This window comes from Phacochoerus africanus, chromosome 5 (assembly GCF_016906955.1).
Source record: "Phacochoerus africanus isolate WHEZ1 chromosome 5, ROS_Pafr_v1, whole genome shotgun sequence".
Lineage (NCBI taxonomy): Eukaryota > Metazoa > Chordata > Mammalia > Artiodactyla > Suidae > Phacochoerus > Phacochoerus africanus.
In genome coordinates, this window is record NC_062548.1 from 10,941,936 (window position 1) to 10,966,726 (window position 24,791).

The window sequence follows — 24,791 nt, forward strand, 5'->3', positions numbered from 1 at the left end:
CCACCCAACCCTGGTGCCCTGTGAGCAGCAGAGAGTCTCACTGTGGAACTAAACAAGGCTGGGGTTCAGCTTTTCTCTCGAGGCCTCCTTAAGCCCCTACAGCAACTTCCCACAAGGCAGCAGACACAGTGCTCCGGACCCGTGATACTTTTAGGGACCCACAAAAACACCTTAATTTCTTCTAAAATTAGAAGAAAAAGAAGGAACTTTTAGATAAAAAAAAAATGCTCTAAACTATATTCATCTTTGTACCAAAAACATCGTTAAGATGGAATTCATTCTTTTTTGGCCATTGTGGAAGTTCCTGGGCCAGGGACTGAACCTGTGCCATAGCAGTGACCCAAGCTACAGGAGTGGCAATGATGGATCCTTACCCACTGTGCTACCAGGGAACTCCTAATTTTTTAGGAGAAGAGGGCTTCTGAAGGCAAAATCTCCCCTGGCCCATGCATAATGAAGCCCTGTGTTTCCTCCCACCGCAGCCCCAACCACTCCTAAAGGCAGACGGCAAGCCTGGGAGTACGGGATCCTCCTTCCAAGAGGCCGAGGAGAATCAGGACTTTGAGACTGGCGTCAGACCAACCCTGGCTCAGGGTCCAGCCCTGGCTCTACCTCTAGTCACGGCACCCTTGAACCTCAGTTTCCTAATCTGTAAAGCAGCCCCTGTCCCGTATGAGCAGAGCCTAGGAAGCCGGGACCCGGCAGGCTTGCTGGACACTCCCCTGCGAGGAGGATGGGGTGGGGCTCTGGGAGCAGCTCAGGCCAGCAGCCTGGGCTCCTGGCCTTGCCTGCAGCCTGGGTCTCGTCATTGAGGAAACAGGGGTTGCATGGGCAGTAGACGTGCGTGTGCTGGCCTTCCCACATCAGGTCTTATGCACACACACGTGCACTTACACACATGCAGCCTCTCCCCGACAAACCCACTGGAGCCTGACTTTGGCTGTAGGGCATTTATTGCAAACTGAACATCTGAGGTATGAGAAGCTCGCCCAGACCCCGGCCTGCCCTGGCTAGGGGCGAGGCCGTCTCTTCTCACCCCCTGCCAAGCCCCCCGCACTGAGGGCCCAACACAGCCCGCCGAGGACGGAGGGGCCCATGCACTGAGGTAGCTGCATCCTAAGCCCCCACAAATACAACTCCCAGGCTCGCCCCCAAGTCCCACGCACACCCGGGCCTGGCGGGGAGGGGGGAGGGGGCAGGCAGAAGCCCCGGCTCCACGTGAAGCACACCTGTGCCCCCACGCATACTCCAGCTTCTGAGGAAAGGCACCTTCCCATCTGCCCATCCCAGGGGCGGCCCGCGTGGGGGCAGAGACGGGCCAGCCAAGGCCACGGTCACTGCTGCTCCAGGCAGTCCTCGGTCACCCCCTGGGCGGCCAGCTCGGCCAGCACGTTCTGCAGGTAGTTGGGGTCGGGGTAGCCGTGGCCCGTCACATTGCGGTCCATCTCTGTCTTGTGGTGAATCTCGTTCCACACCACAGTATCCGTCTCGCCCGTGGTGCTGGACGTCCCTATGGTGAAGATAAGTCGCCTCTTCCAGGCCACCTTCAGCAGCTCCAGGACCTGCCCGAGGGGAAGGGGAGGACCATGAAAAGTGCTTAGAGCAAACCCAGCTCCTGTGGCTGACACCCGTCACCTCCCTCAGCCTCGTCACGCCCTCGGAGCCGGCCCCACCCCAAGGCCGCTGCTGCGCTGGATGCTCTGTCTGCCTGGAACGCTCCTCCCAGGCTTCTCAGAGCTGCAAAGTCCCAACTCAGGTCTCAGGGGAGCAGTGGCTCTGCAGGCCACCCCTGATCACCCAGGGTAAAGTGGCCCCGGTCCCTCCCCATCCCGTCACGCTCGGCTGTGGGGAGACGCCTGTCCTCCCACTGGAGCGCCTGTGAAGTCGGGTGTCCCTCCCTGTACCCCCAGCACCCAGGATGCCTAACCCACAGCAGTTCCTGGGAAGGGGCGGCCCACACCCCAGCTGTCCCCAGGCCTTGTCCCCTCTTGTCACAGCAAGAAGGGGAGCAGAGGCACAGCCAGTGTGGCTGCCAAGCCAGGCCCTCCCCAGCCCACTGGCCTCCCCCTGCACGTGCCAGCAGGGGCCGCTCCTCTTACCTTGCGGCCCTGGGCGTTGTCTGGAAGGTAGCACTGGCGGGGAAACCCTCTAGCGGTGAACGGCTTTCCAGGGTTGGGGTGCTCCGGGCCCTGCAGGAGGAACACAGATGCTGGGAATGGAGCCCAAGGGCCTGCCCGCCGCAGAGGTGCTTGGACATGGGCGCCAGTCTCACCCCTTGGGCTTCCAGGCAGGGCCACCCCTGCGCTCAAGTGACCATAGCAACTGCCGTCACATCTTATCTAAAAACCCACCATGAACACGCCGTCCCCACGGCCACCCTCGCTGAACCTGTGCCGCTCCTCCCGCTAACCCTCCGTTGCCCTCATGAGACTGGAACCCATCAGAGGCAGGGACAGAAGCTGCCACTTCGCTGGTGACCCTCTGGGCACTGGGCTCTCTGGACTGGATGACTGGGCCTTCCTGACACCCTCCCTTAGGCACACAGCCCCTCCACGGCTCGCCTTGAAAGTGGCCAGAGCGGGGTCGCTGAGACAGCGGAAGCAGGCGGGACAGAGGCTGGGGCCGGAACGGCGCCTGGCAGTGTCTGCCCTCGGCCACACCGGGTCCAAGTCCAAACTCCCCTCCCACCCGGTGGCTCCAGTGCTGTGTGGAATGTTGCCAAAGTTCACTCTGAGCCCCGGAGAAGAACGGGAGGGCAACCAGCGAAAAGCCCGTAATGAGACAAAACAGAGGGACAGCCCATCAGACGCCTGGCCCCACTGCCGTGTCTTCCCAACCTGCCCAGGCACCAGGGTCCCCCAGTCCACGGCAGAGACCTCAGGGGCCAGGGCTCTGTCTGGGTCTCCACTGGGACCTGCGGCTTGGCTCCCTGTCTCCGTGCACCCCACACGGGCCTGGATCTGGCCACTGAGCCGGGCCCTCAACAGCCGTCAGGCCTCACTGTGGGCACCTCCCCACCCCGTGCTCTGTCCCCAGACAGGTTCCTGTCCATGGGCTCCCCAGCCAGCTAGCCCACCCTTCAACAGAAGCATTCCTCCTGCTTAGACGCTTGCTGGCCTTGCCCCGAGTACAAGTTCAGCTCAGATGCCTCTGCCTCCAGGAAGCCCTCCTTGGCTCGGAAAAAGGCCAGGACCATCTTTTCGCTTCTGCAACCTAAGAGCTGGTGCTGGCCTCCAGCACTAGTGTCTCCTGGTTGCTGGTAGCCTGACCTGGTAGCTGGGGCGTCCTCACAGTGAACCGGGGGCAGATTGCTGGGAGAGGAGTGGCACAGGAAGAACACCCAAGGGGACTGACTCCAGGAAGATCCGAGAGGCCCCTCACCTGAATGCCGTGGGGAATGTTGTACACGATGAGTATCGTCCCGCAGTCCTCGTGGCCAGGGAGGGACACCTGGAATGTGAACACTTCCATCTTCCCCCGGGGCTGGGTCCCAGTTTTCTCCCCGTAGATGGTTTTGCAGGAAGGACACTGCAAGCTTCCATCCTGGGACAAGGCAGAATGCTGAGGACTGAGCCGGGGCCCTGAGAGGGCACCCAGGCCCAGCCACCCTACTGTCTACATGGGAAGAGGTCTGCAGGGACACGGGTTTGGCCTCCAATCACATGGCAGGTCCCAGGCATGTTGCCTGACTCTCAGGCAGCCTCCTAGCACAGAAACTCGGTTCCAGCAGCCTCCTTGGAAAGCTAAGTTTTACCCCAGAAACTCATTATACAATTGTCATTAAAGGAGTAAGGTACCTGGAGATTGGCATCAGGTAGAAAAATTATGTTTAAGAGCAAAAGTCTGCACAGTCTTGTTTAAAATTGAACAGAAGGAGTTCCCATTGTGGCTCACAGAAACAAATCCGACTAGTATCCATGAGGATGAGGGTTCAATCCCTGGCCTCACTCAGTTGTCTGGGGATCTGGCATTGCTGTGAGCTGTGGTATATGTCGCAGAAGCGGTTCAGATCCCATGTCACTGTGGCTGTGGTATAGGCTGGCAGCTGTAACTCCGATTCGATCCCTAGCGTGGGAACTTCCATATGCCACAGGAACTTCCTAAAAAGCAAAAAAAAAAAAAAAAATCACACAGAAAACCCTGTGACTGATGGATTGCTGATGCTAGCACCCTGCCTGGTACATAGTACATGGGGGTACAGGCTGAAGGCCCACCACATGCCCTGGTTCTCTCTATCCCCCCACCCTCTGTCCACTCTGGCTCAACTATACCAAAAGCAGAGCAGCTGGGCATCACCTGCCACCCTAGGCTGCATCCTGCTCCAGGGCCAGGGTGGCAGACATCTCGAGGCTGCCTCCAAGCCCGCTCTGCGCCCCGCACAGAGCAGCCCTAGTCACCTGCTCATGTGTAGCAGGACCAGGATGGGCTGTGGGTGGGAGACTCTGACCCCACCCCAGCCCCACCCTAGGGGTGTCATGGGTACCTTGTTCCCATTGCAGTACATGGCCAGCAGGCAGAGCAAGTGGAAGGCATGGCTGCACTTGGCCAGGCGGCCCACGGCCATGGGCCCGATGGACTTGCTGTCAGTCACGTCGCTGTACCCAGATGCCACAGAGAGCTTCTCCATACAGATGATGCAGTCCTGAAGTGAGACCCAACATGAGCACGCTCACCCATGGCCCCTGCGCCACAAGGGGCAAGTCCTGCAGGACAAGGCCTGTGTAGGGGGGAGGAAATTCTGAAGCCTGAGCCAGCACCTGGTTTGGGAGGATGCTGCACCTGCAGGGCAGGGGGTGACCAGGGCGTAGGAGATGAGAGGGACAGGACCAGATCCCAGAAACTCTGACAGCAACGCTGGGGGGCTGGGCTTTTGTCTCCCATGTCAGGAGCCAGGCTGAGGGGCTGTGAGCAGGGTGTGCTAAGTCACCGTGGCCACGGGTTGGCTGTGGGGACAGTGGTTTGGAAGGGAAGCAGCCCAGTGGTGGCAGATGAGCACAAGGGCAGAGGGAGAGAGACAGACAGCTGCGGTGAAGGAGGGTGCAGACTGGGCTGGAGGGAGGGGCTGACGTGACTTGCAGGTTTCTGTCCAAACCTTTAGCAACCAGGTGCTTCCCATGCCCTCGATTTGCAGGAGGAAGAGGTAAGAGAGTCTGTGCTCGGGACTGGCACCACTGACCTTGAACCCACCCCTCCAGGTTCTCTGAACACTTTTCTCTGTTCAAGTCAGAGAAAAGTGGTGCCATTGCCCCAAAATGAGGCTCAACAGAGAGGTTCGGCTCCTGGTGAAGCCATGACGGGGGTGCTGGCAGGCTGTGTCAGCCACAGGAACCCTGACTGGCCCTCCGGACAAGGCCAGAGGCTCCTCAGGAAGCACCTTCCAGCAGAGGACAGGCTGGTCGCCTGAAGCCACCCGTTGTTTCCAAACAAAAACCACAAGCAGCGTGGCTCCCATGACACGCACCTCATCCGGGGCCGCCTTCAGCTCTTCAGTATAGTTTTTTATCACTTGCTCTGGCTCTGGCTTTGGAGGCCCTCCTAGGAGAGAGAAGAACATAAGTGGTGTCCTGAGAACAAACTGGAGATGCTGGAACGAGAGAGGAAGGAAACAGGGAGGTCCAAGCTGCCAGGAGGGATGTTAGGGGCTCAGAGGGGAAGGTTAGCGTGCAGGAGAGGAGAGACCTGGGCCAGGCTCGGAATACTCCAGAGCTCTGCCGCCGGAGCGCTTCCTGACCCGCCTGCTGGGGGCCTGGCCCAGAAGCCCTGGAGAAGAGGCGCAGAGAGCACAGCCGGCCGCAGCCCTCAGGAGCCCTGGGTGGTGCCTCGGTCATGACCCTGCGCACCTCTGCTCAGGAAACTGCACCCAGGCTTCAGAGGACACGCAGGAGCTTCTATAACATGTCCTCTGGCGCATGTCCTGGCCACCATGTTTTACTCAACTTTCATTATTCTCATACGAAAGTCTCAGGAGCAAGAGGAGTCAGTTTTCAGACTCAGCATGTAGTCCTGAGCAGGCATCCGTGTGCACGCTCGCTGCAGACTGCCCCCCTCGACCCCGGCCACTCAGTCTTCTTGGGCCTGTCCCTGGACTGTTGGGGTGTGGCTCAGCTCCTTGCTTCCTAAGCGGCCTGCAGCTCTCCCCACTCTGCCATGTTTGTACCTCCGTAACGCTGAGCCCGCACGCAACAGGCCCCACCCCAGGGACCAGATGCTCCCCCAGCTAGAGAGAGAATCGGCATGGCCGAGGCAGAATCACAGAGTGGCAGCAAAGCCCACGTGGGAGCAGAGGGGAGGGACCAGGGGACCAGCACAGGCTGGGAGAGGGACCCCGGCAGGGGCCCCCATCCTGCCTCAAGGTCAGGGGGAGCTCCTGGTCCCAGCCTCTAAGACCAGAGGGGCCCTGGTGTGAACCCAAGCTCATGGCCATTAGCCTGTGGCTGCAAAGACTCACAAGCCTGAAGGCTCAACAGCTGAGCTCCCTCTAGACTAGAGAAGGCCAGGTGACAGCAGAGAGGCTGGGACCAGGTGACACTGGGTTGGATTCTGGCTCTTGGACTGGGACCAAATCAGGACACCTTTGAAGCTGTTTCCTCATCGAAAAAGTGGAGACCTAATTCCAACCCCAGCTGTGACCCCAAAGGCAGCTACAGGCGAGGGCAGACCCCCCCCCACACACACACACACACACAGACTTAGGACCCCAGCTCTGGTCACTGGGGACAGAGCCAGACAAAAGCACAGTGAGCACTGGCATCAGATGGCCACCCTGGTAGCTGGGATGCTACTCAGATTGCAGGGAGAGGCCTTCTAGAAAAGCCAGGTGGCGACAAACCCATCTCCAGCTGAACCCCAGGAACCTTCTGGGGAGGCCCTGCTCATCACCCGCCTCCTCTCCTGCCCGCCCACGCCCAGGCAGCCTTTCAGAACCAGGGGTCACCCTCCACGAGGCCCTCTTCTCAAAGGGGACCAGCTGGGTGACCTCCTACCCCAGGAAAGGGACATCCGAGCCCAGGGAGGCCAGAGGGTCTCCTGAGAGCCTGTGTCTTCCCCGGGCAAAGCCAAGTGCCTCAGGAAGCTACCGGTGTACCCTGTCCACAGGTCCAGCTCTGGCTCCAAGGCAGAGTGAGAAGGGGGAGCAGAGCTGGAGCAACTGGTGGGTGGGGGGAGGTGCTGGCCAGGTTAAGTCCCACCCCTCCCTGGGTCTCCCTCCTCCCCTGCAGGGTGGGAGTTAGACACACGGTGAACCATCAGATGGCATCAGAGCAACCACAAAACTACGTGCCAGGCACTTCCCACATATATTTACTTCCTATTCCTCCCACAACCAATCTGCCAGGCAGGGGGCACTCCCTCGGGAATGGGTGCTTGCGCGAGATCAGAGAGCCGGTGCACACAGGAGCCCAGATCAAAACCCGGGCCTGGCTGAGCCAGAGCCAGGCTCCCTCTCACACCATCCTGCAGGTCACAGCCTTCTGGCCCAAGGATAGAGGCAAAGCCACCATCAACTTTAGAAATGGCGGGTTTAGAACTTACTACCCACAGGCCCCTCCACGTGAGTCTTTGTTAAAACTCACAGCACCTTCCAACAGTTCCGAAACCCTTCCATCCCTGGCCAGGTGACGGGCAGGGCAGTGGTCATGGGAGGCTTCTCCAAAGCAGCCCTACATGGGCTGGCCCTTCCTAAGACAGAGGCTGGCCCCCTGTCTCGTCCCCCTGATCCAGGCTGCTCCTCGAACCTGTGTGTACAGAGTCGCCAAATCTTCAAGAACAGGCCCCTGGCACACCAACTGCGCCAGGAAGACAGGCCTGAGCTCTGGGTCTCAGCGGAAAGCAGATTCCCGGGCACCTCTGCTGCAGGGCAGGGGGGAGGGCCACCGAGCCCATCCCCCACAGGCAGAGGAAGCGGCGAAGGGCCAAGGGGTCAGAGAAGAGCATCGGTGCGGGAGAGTCAGAGGCAGCAAGGCTCGCAGGAGGCTGAGCAGAGGCCAGAGAGTATTTGTGAGCAGGAACTACCTTTCATGGACATTTTCCTCAATCTTTTAACTGAGCTGTGACTTTTAGAGGCCAGACAGGAGGCGGGAGGGCTGGCGGGCTGGGGTGCGCGGCTAAGACACACAGGGAGTCCAATGGCTGACATCAGAATACTCGTCATGCCTACACGGGGTGCGAGATCAGACATGCAGAGGGGGAGAAACGTTAGGAGTCGTTCGGCACATGACCTCCACAAACCCCGGCTGCATCCAGGTGGCACTATCCTTGGCCATTAGGCCCCGCCATCTTCCTGTGGCATCCAGCCACTCGAGGCTGCCGGGGCCTATGGGGGCCACAGGTCTAAGCTCTGGGTCAGGAACCAGTGAAACGCCCAGCTCGTGGGAGCCCTGACCCCCAGCTCCAAGGGGTCTGTACAAGCAACCACCAGGCCGTGCCCGGAGCATGCAGGGTGCAGGCCATTGCTTCAGGAGGGCAGAGGGCAGAACGCCACCCCAGGAGGCGTCCTGAACAGTTCTGGGTGGGCACCTCTCCATGCCAGGAGCAAGGAAGGAGAGCAGAGGGGCGACAGAGAAGGGCACAGCCAAGCTACAGAAGTGCGGGCGGGGTCTGGAGCGCAGTCCTCCCTCTGTGCTCCCCCGGCCGTGTCCCCTTGCCCTGGTCACCCTGCCCGCAGTCGGAGCACTGCCTGTCTTCCACGCCCCGCCCGGCCTGTCTAGGTGCCTTCACTGCCATTGCCAGGGCGGGCAAGTGAGAACGCTGTCCCTGGGCCTGCTCCCCCAGCGAGGCGTCCCCAAGGCCCCTGGGACCACTCCTCCGGAGCAGCTAAGGTCCCAGGCCGTGGCTTCCTTCTCTGGCTCCCCTGGGCCATGGTTCAAACAGGCCCTGTGCCCAGGGCCGGAGCACGGGGACAGCCCACAGAGAGGAGCTGCAGCAGGCAGCCGCGCTGAATGGACCATCCAATCCTGTCACCCCCTCCTGAGGCCTGCAAGGAGCTGCCTCACCTAGCAGGGTGCTCTACACGTCCTGGCTGGACCCTCACCCGCACGGCCTGAGGACCTGGAACACAGCATGTCCTCCCGCTGAAGCCCCTGTTCTTGCCACACCCTCAGCCCACCCTGCTGCCCACAGTACCACCCAATCCTCACTGTCCTGGTCTGGCTCCAAAGCACCTCCTCCCCCAGGGAGGGGACCTCCAGGCTTCTCCTTGGGTACCTCCCTGGGGAGTTTTCTGGGCGCTCAGATCGGGCTGGGGCCCAAAGGACAGAACAGGTGGACATGCTGCCGGCTCCAGAGGCGATCCAGAGCAGCAAGGGGAAGACGGGCCTCGGGACCCATCCGGCTCCCCATGGCCTCCAGCAGAGAACAGAGGCTCTCGTGAGGCAAATGCACCCAGTCGGAGGCAGAAGCAGAGGCCAGCGGCCTGGGCAGCACAGGCTGTGTTGTGGCGGTCACTCCATAGGGGACACCAAAATGCTGGACCCTGGGCACCCGCTCAGCAGCTAATGGGATGCGACCGGTGTCTTGAGGTTGTTCCTGAGCACAAATGTGGGTTCCTTTGGGACCTAAATGTCAGTGGACCGAGTGACAAGCAGGCCCCGGGGCAGATAGAAAGAAAGGGGACAATTCTGTAGGAGAACCCTGGAGCTCTGCACTGACCGTGACCGCTGCCCCCAACACCCACCAGACCTCTCCGCATGGCTGCCCCTCCCTGACCCCCACCTAAAACAGCCGCGTCCCTCAACTCCATCTCCTCACTCTGCTCCTTTCTTACCACCGGAAACACCCCACGTATCTGTCTCTGGGACTGACTGTCTTCCACCTACCAAGCACCCCAGCAGTGCCTGCCCACAGGGGATCACAGGTGTCCCTGTCTGCCACTGCGTCAGTCCCTCGAGAGGCCGGGTCTCATCAATGTAGGACCCGCAACCCGAATTCAAGCCACAGATGCAGGAGTCTCAACTCAGACACCCACAGAGAAGCAGCCCTCACCCTGCAGGTCAGCCTCATGGAAAAGAGTGAAAAATCACCCCACAACCAACAATTCACAAAAGCCACATCCAGTAGACAACCGGTGGGGACACAAGAGGGGCCATCACATCTTCCCCAGCAACAGGGCTTAGGGACAGCCCCCTGCAAACTCCTACTATCCCCAAATCACCGAAGAGCTCGGACAGCCACGGATTTCCTGCCCTCGTCTCCACCTGCCGGAGCGGCCGGCAGCCCCATGCACAGATGTAAACACCCCCTTTCCGACGGCCAGCATCAGCCTGTCGTCGAGGACCAGGGCTCGGGTCCAATCCTGCCCTCCTCCAGCCGGGGCCTTAGCAAGCTGGGTTCAAGTCCAGCACCACTCCTCCCTGGCTGACTGGTCCTGGGCAGATGGTGGCGGCATAAAATGCAGACGCTCCTCCTCCCTCACAGGGGCAGGGCCGGAGCCCGTTCCACCCGACGGCTACGGAGAGGCGCGGGTCGGGCGCAGCCAGCAAAGCTGTCACCTGAGGCACAGCGGCTGACATGGAGGTGGCCCCTCCACCAGCACAGAGGGCCGCACGTCCTTCCACCGCACAGCCCTGGATGTCAACCTACCTGCAATGCCCTGTGCCCAGGTGCTCACCTCAGGGCGCCCAGCGTGTCCCCCAATCCACAATGGAACCCATAATCTCGCCCAGCTGAGAGGTGTCTCCAGACCTGCTTCCTGGGGGCGGCCCCGGGATCTTGGTTCCCTGGTGCCCTACACAGCAGCCCCAGCAACAGGTTCGAGGCCGTGCCGGGCTTTCAGGGGAGGCGGCGTCTGGCCACTGGCTCATCTACTCTTTCCTCGCCAGGATTGAGTTCCTCAACCTTTGGGGTCTGCTTTCCTGAGGAGTAAGTGGAGGTTAAAATGCCTGCCTCCAGGGTTGCTCTGGGAGCCAAGGGGACACAGAGGACAACATGGCACATGGCCCGGAGCAGGTCCCCAGTCTCGAGGGCAGCTCAGCACCCAGACTGCTTCCTAGCTGCGCGGACAGGTGATCTCAGCATCTGGATTAAAGCCTTAGCGACTGCGCAGCTGAATGGAACTGGGCACCTGCAGGCTGGGCCCTTCACCCACCACCTTTCTCCAAGAAGACCAGCACCACACACGCGCAGGCACACACACGCACACGCAGAGACCTGAATCACCTATGGCATCTGATGCCACGAGACGACACACTGGGCAGGAACTTTCCAATCACCACATCTTTGCTCCCAATTCCCTCTGCCCCAGCTGAGGGCTGAGCAGCCGAAGCAGGTTCCAGAGGAGGCACCTGCTGGGCAGGGACTCCCCTCATGGGACCTTCCTGATCACACCCTCCCCTCTCCACCGCCTCTGACTCATCTTTCCGTGTCCTTCAAGGGCTCTTCTTCCGGGCATCCCCCCCGCCCCGCCCGTTCGCTATAAGCTTACATGCACCCCGGGCGGGGCAGCCCCGACTGCTTTCTGAGCCGCACATCCAAGCTCCCCTGCCTCCGGGACAGCTGCCTGTCTTCAGCCACGGCCATCACCCCCCCAGGAGCAGCACAGTGTCATCACCAGCAGCCCAGTTCCTGAGGTCGAGAAAGCCTGGGTGGAAGCCCAGCTCTGCGAGGGCTGGCTGGCTACCCTTGGGAGGTTTCTGGAGTTCTACGAGCCTCGGGTTCCTCAAACATAAAATAGGAATAAGAGTTCCTCCCCCAGAGAGCTGATACCGGGATGAAGTGAGTTAACACACAGGCAAAGCCCCTAGTCCTCGCTCCTTTAGTACGATGACCCAGCTCCCCCAGCAGCTGGGCACCAGGCCCCGTTCTGTTCCTTCCCTCTCACGAGCAATCCAGTCACCAAGTCAGAAGTCTCCACCTCCGTCCGCCCCCACAGCTCAGCTGAGGCACAAAGCCCGCTCCTCATGGGGGTCTCCTGCCTCCAGGCCAGACCCACCCTGTGCTACCCCAGTGACGTGTCCAACACTGGCCAGCTCACCCCCGGCCTCAACCTTTAAATGATGGCGGTTCACCACGCGCCTCGGTCCACCTTCATGTAACAGTCTACACTGCCCGTGAATTAAACAGTAACTCTCCGTGGCTTCCTACTACCCACAGAAGGAACTTTAAATACAACTCAAAGGTGTATGGTTAACGAAATATCTACCGAGACACAAAAGCCACTTATTGAAAATGTTAACTCCAGCCAAAATAGTTCATGAGTTCCTCAGGGGGCCCCTTTAGGGAGATGCCGAAAGCATTCTGGGGACAGGAAAGTGACTCTCAGATCGGAATTCAGGGCAACGTGAAAAGGTCAAAGGTCAGGCAAGTCCATCCCTGGGCACCATGTCATCAGGCATGACCCTCCCACACTGAAAAAAGTAAGCAAGCATCGGTTCCCTCACTGGGGGCGGGGGGGGGGGCATCACCAAAAAGAGGCATAGCCCCCCAAGGAGCCCCTTTGGGTTTCCATGAGAACAGAGGGTAACAAGACTCCCCCCCCAACCCCCGCCATCTCCCCCCCATCCCTCCACCCCATTCTCCACCCGCCCCAGGTCCTGCCCCTGCCGGACACAGTCTATTCTGGAACATGGACCGGGGGGGCGGGGGGGGGGGCAGCCTGCCTACCTGCGAGGGCTTGCTGGACCCTGCTGGGCTTCGGCATCTGCACGGGCACCGTGGCGGGGACGCTCCCAGGGCTGCTTGCTGGACCGCTGGGGAGGGAGGCACTTGGGGAGAAGAGAGAGCAAAGCTTAATGTGTGGAGCTGACTTAGCGAAATGGCAGCTATAGAAACACTGAGAGAGAGGAGCTCGCTGGTGCGGCCAGGCCCCTCTGCAGCTTCACTTCCTGCAGCTGCCTCTGTGCCAGAGAGCCCTTCTGGCTTTTTCCTTCCCTAAAGTAAAGATCCTGAGGAAGAGCATCTCGAAGGTGGAGCAAAGAGAGCTGAACTAACCTAGAGAACCTGAATCTGGCCTGCTATCCTTTGCTCTGTGAACATCGGGGGACAGAAATCCAACTCCAAGTCAGGAACTGGGGTGGGGAAGGCACAGCAGCAGGGACGGGGCAGGGACACGAAAGAACACTGCTAGCAATAGACCTCAGCTTTCTACAAGGTCTTTCTTTCTTTCTTTTTTTTTTTTTTGTCTTTTTGCCATTTTTTGGGCCACTCCCGCAGCATATGGAGGTTCCCAGGCCAGGGGTCGAATCGGAGCTGTAGCCACTGGCCTACGCCACAGCCACAGCAACATGGGATCTGAGCCGCGTCTGTGACCTACACCACAGCCCACAGCAATGCTGGATCCCCAACACACTGAGCAAGGCCAGGGATTGAACCTGCAACCTCATGGTTCCTAGTCAGATTCGTTAACCACTGAGCCACAACGGGAACTCCTACAAGGTCTCTCTTTCTACAAAGTCTTTCTACAAGAGTGAAGCCTGGACTGTCAGAAGATGCTGTCCTGGATGATGCAGACGCTTTGCGAACAATCCCACAAGACCTGTAAGCACCAGCTTCACCAAAACAAGGGCTCTACGGTACCCAAGGAGGGAAATCCAGCAAAAACCACTCCAAGTGATGGAGACCAACTCCACCAGGAGTTAGACCCACCAACGTCAGGAGCCCCAAGCAAAGATGGTGAAAAGGAAATAGCACCTTTTGTAATTCCTGCCAAAATGGCATGACCCCAGTCCAATCACGAGAAAACATCTGATGAACTTAAACTAAGGGACATTCGACAAAGTAACTCTTCGAAAGTGTCAAGGTTATAGAAGAGGAAGGACTGAGGAACTGTTTTACCCACAGGAGGAGGAGGAGAAATGATCAATGGATGCAAAGTGGATCATGGGACAGAATGAGAATGGGAAAAACTGGTGAACGTTGGAAAAGTCTAGCTAATGGCCCTGCGCTCACGGCGCTTCTCTGGTTCTGACAACCGCACTACGGTTGTGAAAGATGTTAACATGAGAAGTCAAGTAACCTGTTATGGAAAAACTCTGTTTTTTCTAACTTTTTTCCATAAATCCAAAATTAGTTCAAAATAAAGGGAAATTTTATCTTTTATTTTTTTCTTTTTAGGGCTACACCTGCGAGATATGGAGGTTTCCAAGAGAGGGGTCCAATCAGAGCTATAGCTGCCAGCCTATGCCACAGCAACGCCAGATCTGAGCTGCATCTGCGACCTACACCACAGCTCATGGCAACGCTGGATCCTTAACCCACTGAGCGAGGCCAGGGATCAAACTCACAACCTCATGGTTCCTAGTCGGATTTGTTTCCGTTGCACCACAAAGGGAACTCCAAAATTTTATTTTATTTTTTTAAATGAAGGTCTTGCTTCCCACAGTGACTATATTTGAGTCTCTCTTGGTTTTAGGCCATATTTTTAAATGGTAATAAACCCATGCCATCATGGTTTTCGGGGAGCCCTGCAGTGGAGAAGAGCTTCTGCAGATGGACCAAGGTGCCTGCCACCTCCTCCCCCTCCTGGTTACTGTGTCCTCCAATCCAGCCCTACTCATGTTAAAGATAACGCAGTAACAAGAGTTGTTGGGAAACCCTTCTATGCAGCCCCTACAATGGAGCTCCCCCAGGGCAGGGCCTGGGCACGTTTCTCTCTGTTCCACTGGACCCAGCCTGGAGCCAGGAACTGGGAAGGCGCTCGGGAAATGAAGGATGGCTCCGGTCTGATGTGCCGCCCCTCCAGCTGCCAGCAGACTACCCACCACCTGGTTACAGGAAATGCCTCTGGAAGCTGCCCCAGAGCCTCCCCTACACCAGCCATGAGTCACAGATCTCATGGGTGGACACTACAGGGAGCTGGCTGCTTCAAATCCAAATCAGAGAACTTCATGCTAGCTGGCACTGGTTTTCATTTCTGGACCGCTCTCCCCAAACAGAATAACCTGTGTGGCCATGCTTCCTGCCACCCTCACCTACTCTCAGCCCCAAGAAAACAATGGAGCTGGATCTGGAGCAATTGGATAATGCAACGGGAAAGGACAACCGGCCTAAGTTTCTGGTCCCACTGAACTCTGTCTAATTTGAGACCACAAATTAGGACCCGCCCCCTTCCTGAGCCTATTTCTGTAATTCTCAGGTTCTAGAAGTGAAGGAATTTGAGGAGATTGAGCTCTGCAAAGCATCCTTCCTCTCCCAAGCCAGCTCTACCTAGGGAGCACTGCACTTCAGCCCTTAGGCAGGAAGCTGGAAAGCCGAAGCTTGGCTCTACCACTCCACTGGGCTACTCAGCAGGCTGGGCACACTGACCCTGTGGGGGCTGGGAGGTGGGCTCTTCCTTTGCCAGGGAGAGGCACGTAGCTAAGGGAGAAGGCCCAGTTTTAGCTTCCAGCACCAAGAACAAGAGCAGAAAGCAGACAAGCAGGAAGGCCAATGGGTAGCTCACCCTGGCACCGGGGCCAGGAACCATGACCAAGGTCTATCTGCTTAGGGGTCTCCTGATGTTGTCACTTCCCCTGTGACTTTTCCCTGCTCCTCCCCATACAATTCTCTGCTGTGATCAGAAGGAACCCAGCAGTAAAAGGATCCAGGGGTTCCCAAGACAGGGACTCTCAGTGGTGCACAGAACCTCGGAGGTCACTGATTCCCCCTACACCGTCCTCTAAGGGTTCAAACGGGCAGATTGTCCCGAGAAGGGGCACCATTTGCACAAGAAGTGCCCTTTGGAGAATTCCCTCCCACCTGCCGGGCTCCTGGCTCTACCTACTAGGCCCTCCCTGCCATTTCCGTTTGGGCCCATCTCCTGGAGCTTCCAAATTGAGCTGAGAACACAAGACAGGAAGAGTTCTAGTCTTCTACATGCAGGATTTGACAGTCGCAAGCAAGGGACAGAGCTAGGAGGCTGGAGGGCCAGGCATTCAAAGCCTTCCTCCAGTGCCCCACAGCTGCCACCCATCAGGCAACCTCTGAGCACGGGAAGTACAAGGAGGGTTAAGATGTGGAGCCTGGGGCTTAAAGCTGTGTCCCTGGGGCTTGTCCAGTCCTTTCTGAGCTTCACTTTCTCTAAGAGGAGGATCATTCCCGAAGGCCCCCATGGTGGCTGCGAGGCTCCGTCTGCAGCCCGACCCAAATGCCCATTGTTCCCAGTTCTCAGAGGAGCAAGGTGGCTCTGGGGGAGCTGCAGGGTCCTCACCAAACCCTGAAAAACCACAGCCATGTCAGAGCAAAAGGAAACTGCAGAAGCAGACCCGCCCAATTCCGCGATCTGAAGAGGGGAAAAAAGAGCTATGGAAACTGAACAGAGCCGAGCCGAGGGCCTACGCTGAGTCAGGAGCACGGTGCCCCTGGAACCCAGGACGCCGGCACACTAGTCTAAAGATCCTGGCACTGAGCAGGAGGCGGCAGGTACGTTCCGAGGCTGGGAGGACAGCAGCAACGAGAGCACAGCAGAGCAAAGCAAACAGAGCCCTCTTCCCAGGCTGGGTTAGTGCAGGGGCAAAGCACCCGGAGGCCTGGCCACACCAAGGCACGGTAGACGGCTGGCCATAATCACCACCCCGAGTCATCAAAACGCTAAACCAGCGGGCACACCCTCTATTAAAGAAACAAGAGCGTGTATGACACATTTTGGCAAGTTTTCCATCCAACAGCATTAACACACAAAGTTTGGTGCTTAAAGGGATAGACTTCAGCTACCAGGAAATTGACTTAAACCTAGCAGCTTCATGACAAATCATGTATCTTCTCCATGGATTACTGCTTACTCAGAAAGCCTCCTGAGGCACCAGGCAGTCAGTGAGCCAAGGTTTTACCCAGATTGAGCAAGAAGGGATTTGAAACTATGTGGGTTTGAAAAAAAAAAAAAAAAAAACCCACATGGGTTCCACAAATTTTGATTTCACTCACTCACATGTCCTTCCCAGCAGCTACCAGTAAATACAGCATCCCCAGTCCCCACCGCCTTCTCCAACACACACACACTTTCACCTGAGGCTGCTGACATTCACTTGGCTTCGAGAGCTATACCACAGCCGCTAGGAGACCAAGGCGCCCAGTGTTTTCAATCCTCCAGCCCTGCCGGGTGAGGAGGTCAGGGGTTTACAAGCCCCCTCTGGCTCTGCGACAGCCATTAGAGAAGGGTTACCTGCAGAGGCTGCACTACAAATCAGACCTTGACTTTCAAAGCAGGGACCGGCCTGGGCCAGTGAATTCCGGCCTCCTGCTCCGAAGAGCTGGAGGAGGTCAAGGGGGGACACCCCCTTCAGAAGGCAGGCCCTGCTGAGGCTGTTTCAGCCAACGGAGCCGGCTGGCCCGGTTCCCTCCTGGTTTACAAGGCAGGGCATGCAGGGCAAGCAACGACACGCATGGCCTGGCTGCCTTCCCTTCCGTAACCTGCCCGGACGGCACCACGGGACCCACCTCAGCAGCTTCGCGGGCCCTCAGACTGGGGAGGGAGAGCCCAGAGAAAGAGCAGGGGAGACCATCGGGCGTCCTGTACAAGGAGAAAGCAACAAAGCCCACGAGTCACCTGCTCAATCCCAGAATCCCACCTCTAGAACCATCTAGAAACTCGCCTCAATTATCCTGGAAGAACCTAAGCCCCAGGGGGCTAGGCAAGGCGGTCCTAGTCCTAAAAGCAGCTCCGGCCTTGCTGATAACCCTTCTGGGCTGGCAGACATGATGTGGTTTCCTCCAAGCTAGACTGACCCAGGACTGGAAGGGGCCTCCCGGGGCCGGGAGGGGCTAGGCTGGCACAGAGCCCAGCTTGCTCATGCCCCTGTGAAAGGCCACAGGGCAGCCTCAAGCGATACCTCCCTGTTCCCAATTCCCAGGAGGATCTCCGATCCCCAGGCCCCAACTCCCCGAGAGAGAAGACACCTGGACCTGCGGGGCCGTCCTTCCCTCTGTGGACCGGGGCCTCTGCATGCATCCCTCAGGCAGTGCCCTGCCCTCCTCTCAGGCTGCCTGTAAGACAGCTTCGACAACTCCACGTGCCTCCCATGGCCCGCGAGGGGCCCGGGTTTGACCCCAGCTCTGCCACGTCCTGGCTGTGCTGCCCTTTAAGCTGGGGACACCACCTACGCGCGGCAGTCACAAGGATTCGTGAAATCACTCACACAGCCTGCTCGACAGGCCTGGCTAGAACGTGTGCTCAGTGAGGGGCATATGTCACTGTCTTAGTGGGAAGGGTCCTCTGAAACCTAGCTGGACAAAATTCCAGAGACCCAAAGAGCCGAGGTCTCAGCCACACAGGGAAGCTTCGGCCCTCCCTGAGGTCAGGTGGCCAGGATGAGGCTGGGTGAGCGAGGTGGCACCAAGATGCTGACATCCTGGGGAAAAGGGCGGGCACAGGCCCACACTTGTCACCACCTACCCAGGTCACCCTCTCAGAAATCAGCCCCAACCCCGGCTAACATTCTGAATTCTAGAAATGTTCTCCAGGCCCAAAGCTCTGGATAATGATCTGTGACGAGGCCCCTCGTCAGGACAGTTCTCTTGAGCACCCCAGGAGCAGCCACCACTGGTCACTCCAGGACCTTCTCCACTTTCAAGTGCCACCTGGTCTGGATGGGGCCCATGTCATCAGCTTTCTCAAGGTGTCCTATGAAACACTGGCCTGCACCAGCACAGCCGCTGTCCTGGGCCCCCTACTGCCACTACCAGCCCCCACCCCTCATTAGTATTTTGCCCTCTCCTCAACCAGCTTTTAAGCCTCAAAACTGGCCTCACAGCCTTTCCTTGGAGGAGCCCGTGAGCTTGGGGTGAAGACTGAACCTTCCACGTCTGTGACCTCAGTGCCTGGCACACAGGGGAGTCAATGACATTCTCAGGTGCACAGGCACAGCCAAAACGCTGTTAACTGCTCAGAGCCCAGAGCCCCCGAGTTAACGAAATGATTGCTGGTTTTAGTCCATGTGTCAACCACCAGCACTCAAGTGCCAGAGGTCAGGGAGGCTCTGTGGGACACAAGGCTGTGGACGGCTGTGGCTCCCAGACACCACGTGACTCATGCAAAGGAGAAGGCACAGCAGGGACAGCCAAAGCGGCAGGAGTCAGGTCGTCAGGCATTTGGGGAAGTCTTCCCAGCGAAAGAAGAGCAGAACCCCCAGCCTGCGGATGAGGCGCACGGGCAGCCAAGATACCTGGCGCCGCCGGCCGTGGACGGTCCCAGGGGCTGGTGCTGTGGTCCCAGGTGGGACAGGCTGGAGCGGTAGATGGGCTGGTTCCCCAGGGAGGGCGGTGCCCCAGCCCAGGGGTTGGTGGTGTTCAGCCTAGGCGCAGACCTGGCCCCAGAGAGCGAGGGCTTGTTGTATGGAGCAAAGCCCTGGTGGGCCCCCAAAACAACGGCAGTCCTGTGCGGGGGCTGGGGGACAGGGTAGGCGGGGAGGCTGGTCATGGAGTGGCGGTAGCGGCCTGACACAGGGCCAGTTCCCCCGCCGCTGAGGCACTGATGGCAAGAGCAGGCCACTCCTGTGTGGCCTGGTGGAGCGATGATGGTGGTGACTGGGTAAGGGGGCCCTGCTTGGCGCCGCACGCTCCGGCAGAAGCTGGAGGTCTTGTTGGTCTGCGTGTGGGTGGCATAGTTGACAGTGTAGTTGTACCCCAGAGGAGCCAAGTCCACGAGCTGGTTGCCCCTGGCCACCTGCTGCTCCAGGTAGTCACAGATGCTGGCTTCATAGGGTGTCCAGGAGCCTTCGTCACTCAGCCACTCCCAGACGATGCCCCGGCCTGGGGCTGAGTGCTGCGGAAACAGGTGCCTCCGCACAGCCCGCATGGTGCCTGTTTTAAAAGGAGTATTACATGTAAATGGCTAATCTGCTAGACAACCCCACCTCTGAAACAAAGAGAGTTTAAAAATTATTTTCTACCTGCAACCAAAATAAAACAACATGATCACAGTGTATATCATGCTGCTGTTTGACTTAAAGGCTGGCATTGATCATTTCTCCAAATTTGGGGTGAAAGGCAGAGAGCTCTATGCAAAGAAACTGTGGACCAAAGGGATCAAGATGGCAGAGGGGGACCAGCGCTTCTCGGCAGGACTGGAGGACGCTGGAGATGCAGGTCAAAGACCAGCTGTGGCTCAGACTCCAGGAGGCTTCACAGAATATTCCTAATGAGCAGCTAGAGATTATCACCCTAACTGATGTAAGTCAGAAAGAGAAAGACAAACACCATATGATAGCCCTTGTATGTGGAATCTAAAATACGACACATGGAGAGTTCCTGTTGTGGCGCAGCGGAAACATATCCGACTAGGAACCATGAGGTGGCGGGTTCAATCCTTGGCCTTGCTCAGTGGGTTAAGGATCCAGCATTGCTATGAGCTGTGGTGTAAGTTGCAGACACGGATCAGATCTGGGGTAGGCTGGTACCAACAGCTCCAATTGGACCCCTAGCCCGGGGACCTCCATGTGCTGCCAGAACGGCCCTAAGAGGACAAACAACTAAATAAATAAATAAAATAAAATACGACACATGGGAAGTTCCCGTCGTTGTGCAGCGGAAACAAATCCAACTAGTCTACATGAGAATGTGGGTTCGATCCCTGGCCCTGCCCAGTGTGTGAGTGATCGGCATTGACGTGAGCTGTGGTGTAGGTCACAGACGTGAAAACTAAAATATGACACACACACGGGAGTTCCCACTGTGGTGCAGCGGGTTAACGATCTAGCTTGTCTCTATGGAGGTGCTAGTTCTATCCCTGCCTAGCACAGTGGGTTAAGTATCTGGCATTGCTGCAGCTGTGGTGTAGGTCACAGCTCTGGCTTGGATTTGATCCCTGGCCCAGAAACTTCCATATGCCAAGGGTGTGGCTGAAAAAAGACACGAACCTATCTACAAAACAGAAACAGACTCCCAGACATACAGAACACATTTGTGACTGACAACAGGGGGGGAGGAGGGAGTGGGAGGAACTGGGTGTTTGGGGTTAGTAGCCAAACGAGTCCATTTAGAATGGATAAGCAACAAGGTCCTACTGTAGAGCACAGGGAACTATATCCAATCTCCTGGGATAGACCATGATGGAAAATAACATATAAGAGAATGTGTGTGGAGGAGTTCCCATCGTGGCTCAGTGGTTAACGAATCTGACTAGGAACCATGAGATTGAAGGTTCGATCCCTGGCCTTGCTCAGTGGGTTAAGGATCCGGTGTTGCCGTGAGCTGTAGCGTAGGTGGCAGATGTGGCTCGGATTCCGCGTTGCTGTGGCTCTGGCGTAGGCCGGTGGCTATGGCTCCAACTGGACCCCTAGCCTGGGAATGTCCATATGCCACGGGAGTGGCCCTTTCTAGGCAAAAAAAGACAAAAAAAAAGAATGTGTGGTGTGTTTGTACATGTATAACTGAGTCACTTCTGCTGTATAGGAAAAACTGGCATAATGCTGTAAGTCAGCTATAATTAAATATATATATTCCTAATGATAAAACCTATGTAGCCTGATTTAAAAAACTGAAAACAAAATGTCTGAAGAAAATCAAATCATCCATAGTCCAGCCACACCCAGAGGAAAGCAGGTAATTTACACTGCAGTGTATTCCTTCCCATCTCGTCTCTGTCTCCTAGGCAGGTACATTCAGGTGAGGCTGACAGTCATACTGAAAACTTCTCCCATTTTCTTGTATGATGCTCTAAGTATTTCTTAAGTCTCTAAAGCTTTGTAAAACTCATTATTAACTGCTGCCCAGTTCTCTTTCATGGCTGTACCATTCCCTTGGACTTCTCAGGCAGCAACTATTAGGAAACACCTGTGGTTAGCTTATATTAATAAACCAAAGCGGAAGATTAAGGCGAGAAAGAAAAAAATCCCTTTGAGCCACGCTTCCAACAGCACTTGCCAAAAGGTGATCACTGCAATTGCCCTGGACCTCATCTCCCGACCACGGCCCTGCCTCCATCCACAGCTAGAGAGAGACACTTACACCCCAAATTGGATGGCGTCACTCTGCCCAAACCCTCTCAGGGCTCCTCCTTTCAGGAGAAAAGCTGAAGTCCCTTCAAGGGATGGAAAAGCCCTGTAAGACCTGCTGCCCTCCTGGTCTGTCCAGCCCTTCCTGGTGACCAGGCCACCTGAGCTCAAACCTCAAATCAACCTCTCCCTACAGTCCTGTACCTACAAAGGCCAGGGATGCGGCTAGACAGCCTACAATGTAGCCCCGCCCCAGAGTCCTGACAATCAACAATGTCTGCAGACACTGTTCCACGTCCTAGAAGACAAAATCACCCCCAGTTGAGAACCACTGATTCAGACAACAGGGGACAGACCTGGGAAGAAGCTGGTAGCCCCATTCTCAGTAATACTGATCAAAACACACACACAGGGAGTTCCTTTTGTGGCTCAGCGGTTAACGAACCTGACTAATAACCATGAGGTTGTGGGTTCGATCCCTGGCCTCACTCAGTGGGTTAAGGATTCGGCGTTGCTGCGGCTGTGGTGTCGGCTGGCAGCTACAGCTCTGACTCGATCCCTAGCCTGGGAACTTCCATATGCTGCGACTGCAGCCCTAAAAAAGCAAAGCAAAGCAAAACAAAACAAAACACACGTACACACCCACACACAAAAGAAACAAGAAAGTGAAGTAACCCGCCCAGGTGCACAGGAAAGTGAAGTAACCCGCCCAGGTGACCCAGCTATCACACAAAAGCCAGAACTCAATGCCAGGCCCTCTTAACTAGCATGCTGTGCCACCTCCATCCTGGCTGGCCTGCCTGCCACCAGCCAGACCCTCTCATCTCTGCCGACGCAAGCATGTATTTCTGGTTTGGAAGACAAGGGGGAAAGGGGCTGGGAGGCCCTCTGCACTGCATCCACAAGACACCCTCTACCACTAAGCAGGTAAACTCACACCTGTGTTACCTATCACTCACAACAGCCACCTCCTGATTGTTTCAGGGGCAGGAGGACCCTCAGCATCAACTCTGTGACCTCAACACCTAGCCCAATGCCCAGTCTGAAGCAGGCACTTAGACACATACTAGAGGCAGAAAGTGTCTTACCAGTGTCCTGGCGGAACTGCGTCCAGCTGGGGAGGTCGATGATGTAAGGGGCCAGCGAGGGGTCAGCTTGGCCCAAGGGGATGCTGTGGGCCAGGCTCCCCAGCCCAAAGCGCTGGCCCTTCTGTTGGACAAACTGCTGCTCTATGTAGCTGCAAACAGTAGCACTGTAAGGGTGCCAGGTGCCCAGCCCATCCTGCCATTCCCACACGGCCACTGCCATGGGGCTGGTGTACACCTGAGCCAGGGAAGGGCTTGGGGCCATGGCCATCTTCCCCAGGACTCCCTCTGCTTCCTCTGACAGCTTCAGACCACTCTGGGCTGGATTCTCAAGTTCATTGCCAATGCTTCCAGGAGACCTGTAAACAAGACAGACAAGTGGTTACCAACATGCATGGTGGCCCTGCCCAAGTCAGCCTCCGTGCAGGAAGAAAATCATGCTTTTCCACACTTTCTCCCTAATACCTGGAGGACACTGTGAACCAACTATCTAACCTTGTCTCTGCTCAGGCGGCCAGGAAGAATTCAGAGTCAAGCAAGCAGGCTCTCTCCCTGTACACATGTCCAGGAAGACACAGCAGGTGAAGTTCTTGGTGGTAACTGTCAACCTTGCTTCTATCCTTTCACTAATAAATTTCCCTCTAGCCCAACTACTATGTGTATAGTCTTGTTTTTTCTTCTTAGGGCCACACCTGAGGCATATAGAGGTTCCCAGGCTAGGGGTCCAATAGGAGTTGAAGCTACCAGCCTATACCATGGCCACAGCAATGCTGGATCCGAGCTGCATCTGTAACATACACCACGGCTCATGGCAACGCCAGATCCTTAACCCACTGAACAAGGCCAGGGATTGAACCCGAATCCTCATGGATACTGGTCGGGTTTGTTACCACTGAGCCACGACAGGAACTCCCTGTATGTATTTTCATGAGTCACCCCCAATCCTTCGTGGCCTGAGGCCACAATGCCCCCTTACACCTGTGTGAGGACTTCACAGTTTCCAAAGCAGGTTTGTTTGCAAGATGTACTAACACCTGCTATGCTAGGAAGTGGGGGAAAAAAAAAAAAAAAAAACCCGTCTCAGAAAGGACCAGAGGCTCGAGGACAGCCAAGGGGTCAATGGCAGAGCTTAGACTCAAGGCACAGGGCGTCCTAGCTCCCCCCAGAGCCCCCTGGGAGGCACCATGGATGAGAGAACCCCAGATAAACATTACAAGTCCCATGGCCACTGAAGCCCGCCCACTCCGGCCCCCTGCAGCCCACTCCCTGTCAGGCCTCGCTGACCAGCAGTCAGGTCCACAGAGTTAGTGCCGTCTCCCAGTCAGGCCTGCCCGGGTGCATCATTCAGGGAGCTTTCTGCCACATGAACTTCTCCATGGTTCCGAGCAGAACCCTAGCAGACACCCAGCGGGTCGGCCTGGTCCACAGCTGTATTGCAGCCCCGCACAGGCCCTGCAACAAGCATGTGTTCTACACAGCTTAGTGCAGAGCACAGGTGAACGGAAGGAGACAATGATTCTACACGAGGGAGAAAGGGGGTCTGCGGACACACCACACCACAGCCGTCCCCAGCACACCAGCTCCTGGAGTGCGGGAGGAATGAGACCAAAATTAAGGACAAACACCAAATGGACTCGGCTGGCTGAAGATGAACAGTCTGACAAAGTGGTCCATCTCGCAGTGATGGACAGGAAACCAAGGATCAAAGAAGTCAAGGTGTCTTACGGAAGGTCACACATACACTGCTAAGCGACAAGAGAGTGAAAACCCAGATCGACCCACACTGATGCCCATTCTCTTAGACAGGAAAGCTCAGCTTGAGCTCTACCTGGGGTCCCATTTAGGCAGGGGGTGGCAGGAGGCAAAGAGA

At 57.0% G+C, this 24,791-nt stretch overlaps 1 protein-coding gene across 14 annotated transcripts in view; it reads right to left on the reverse strand.

Moving 5' to 3' along the window:
• Positions 1–935: 935 nt before the first annotated feature.
• Positions 936–24,791, reverse strand: part of DTX2 (deltex E3 ubiquitin ligase 2) — a 35,360-nt gene continuing 11,504 nt past the window's right edge. For 11 of the 14 annotated variants that reach the window (XM_047779794.1, XM_047779789.1, XM_047779800.1 and 8 more), the window contains 9 exons: positions 22,925–23,280; positions 19,068–19,704; positions 12,595–12,695; positions 8,011–8,151; positions 5,462–5,535; positions 4,484–4,642; positions 3,382–3,543; positions 2,100–2,189; positions 936–1,562 (listed from right to left, as the gene is read on the reverse strand). In XM_047779794.1, the coding sequence (XP_047635750.1) occupies positions 1,335–1,562; positions 2,100–2,189; positions 3,382–3,543; positions 4,484–4,642; positions 5,462–5,535; positions 8,011–8,151; positions 12,595–12,695; positions 19,068–19,704; positions 22,925–23,192 (1,860 nt within the window). In that variant the 5' untranslated portion in view covers positions 23,193–23,280 and the 3' untranslated portion in view covers positions 936–1,334. Of the gene's footprint in view, positions 1,563–2,099; positions 2,190–3,381; positions 3,544–4,483; positions 4,643–5,461; positions 5,536–8,010; positions 8,152–12,594; positions 12,696–19,067; positions 19,705–22,924; positions 23,281–23,416; positions 23,599–24,791 lie in introns of those variants that run through there. The other 3 variants (XM_047779803.1, XM_047779802.1, XM_047779799.1) reach the window with 2 other exon arrangements.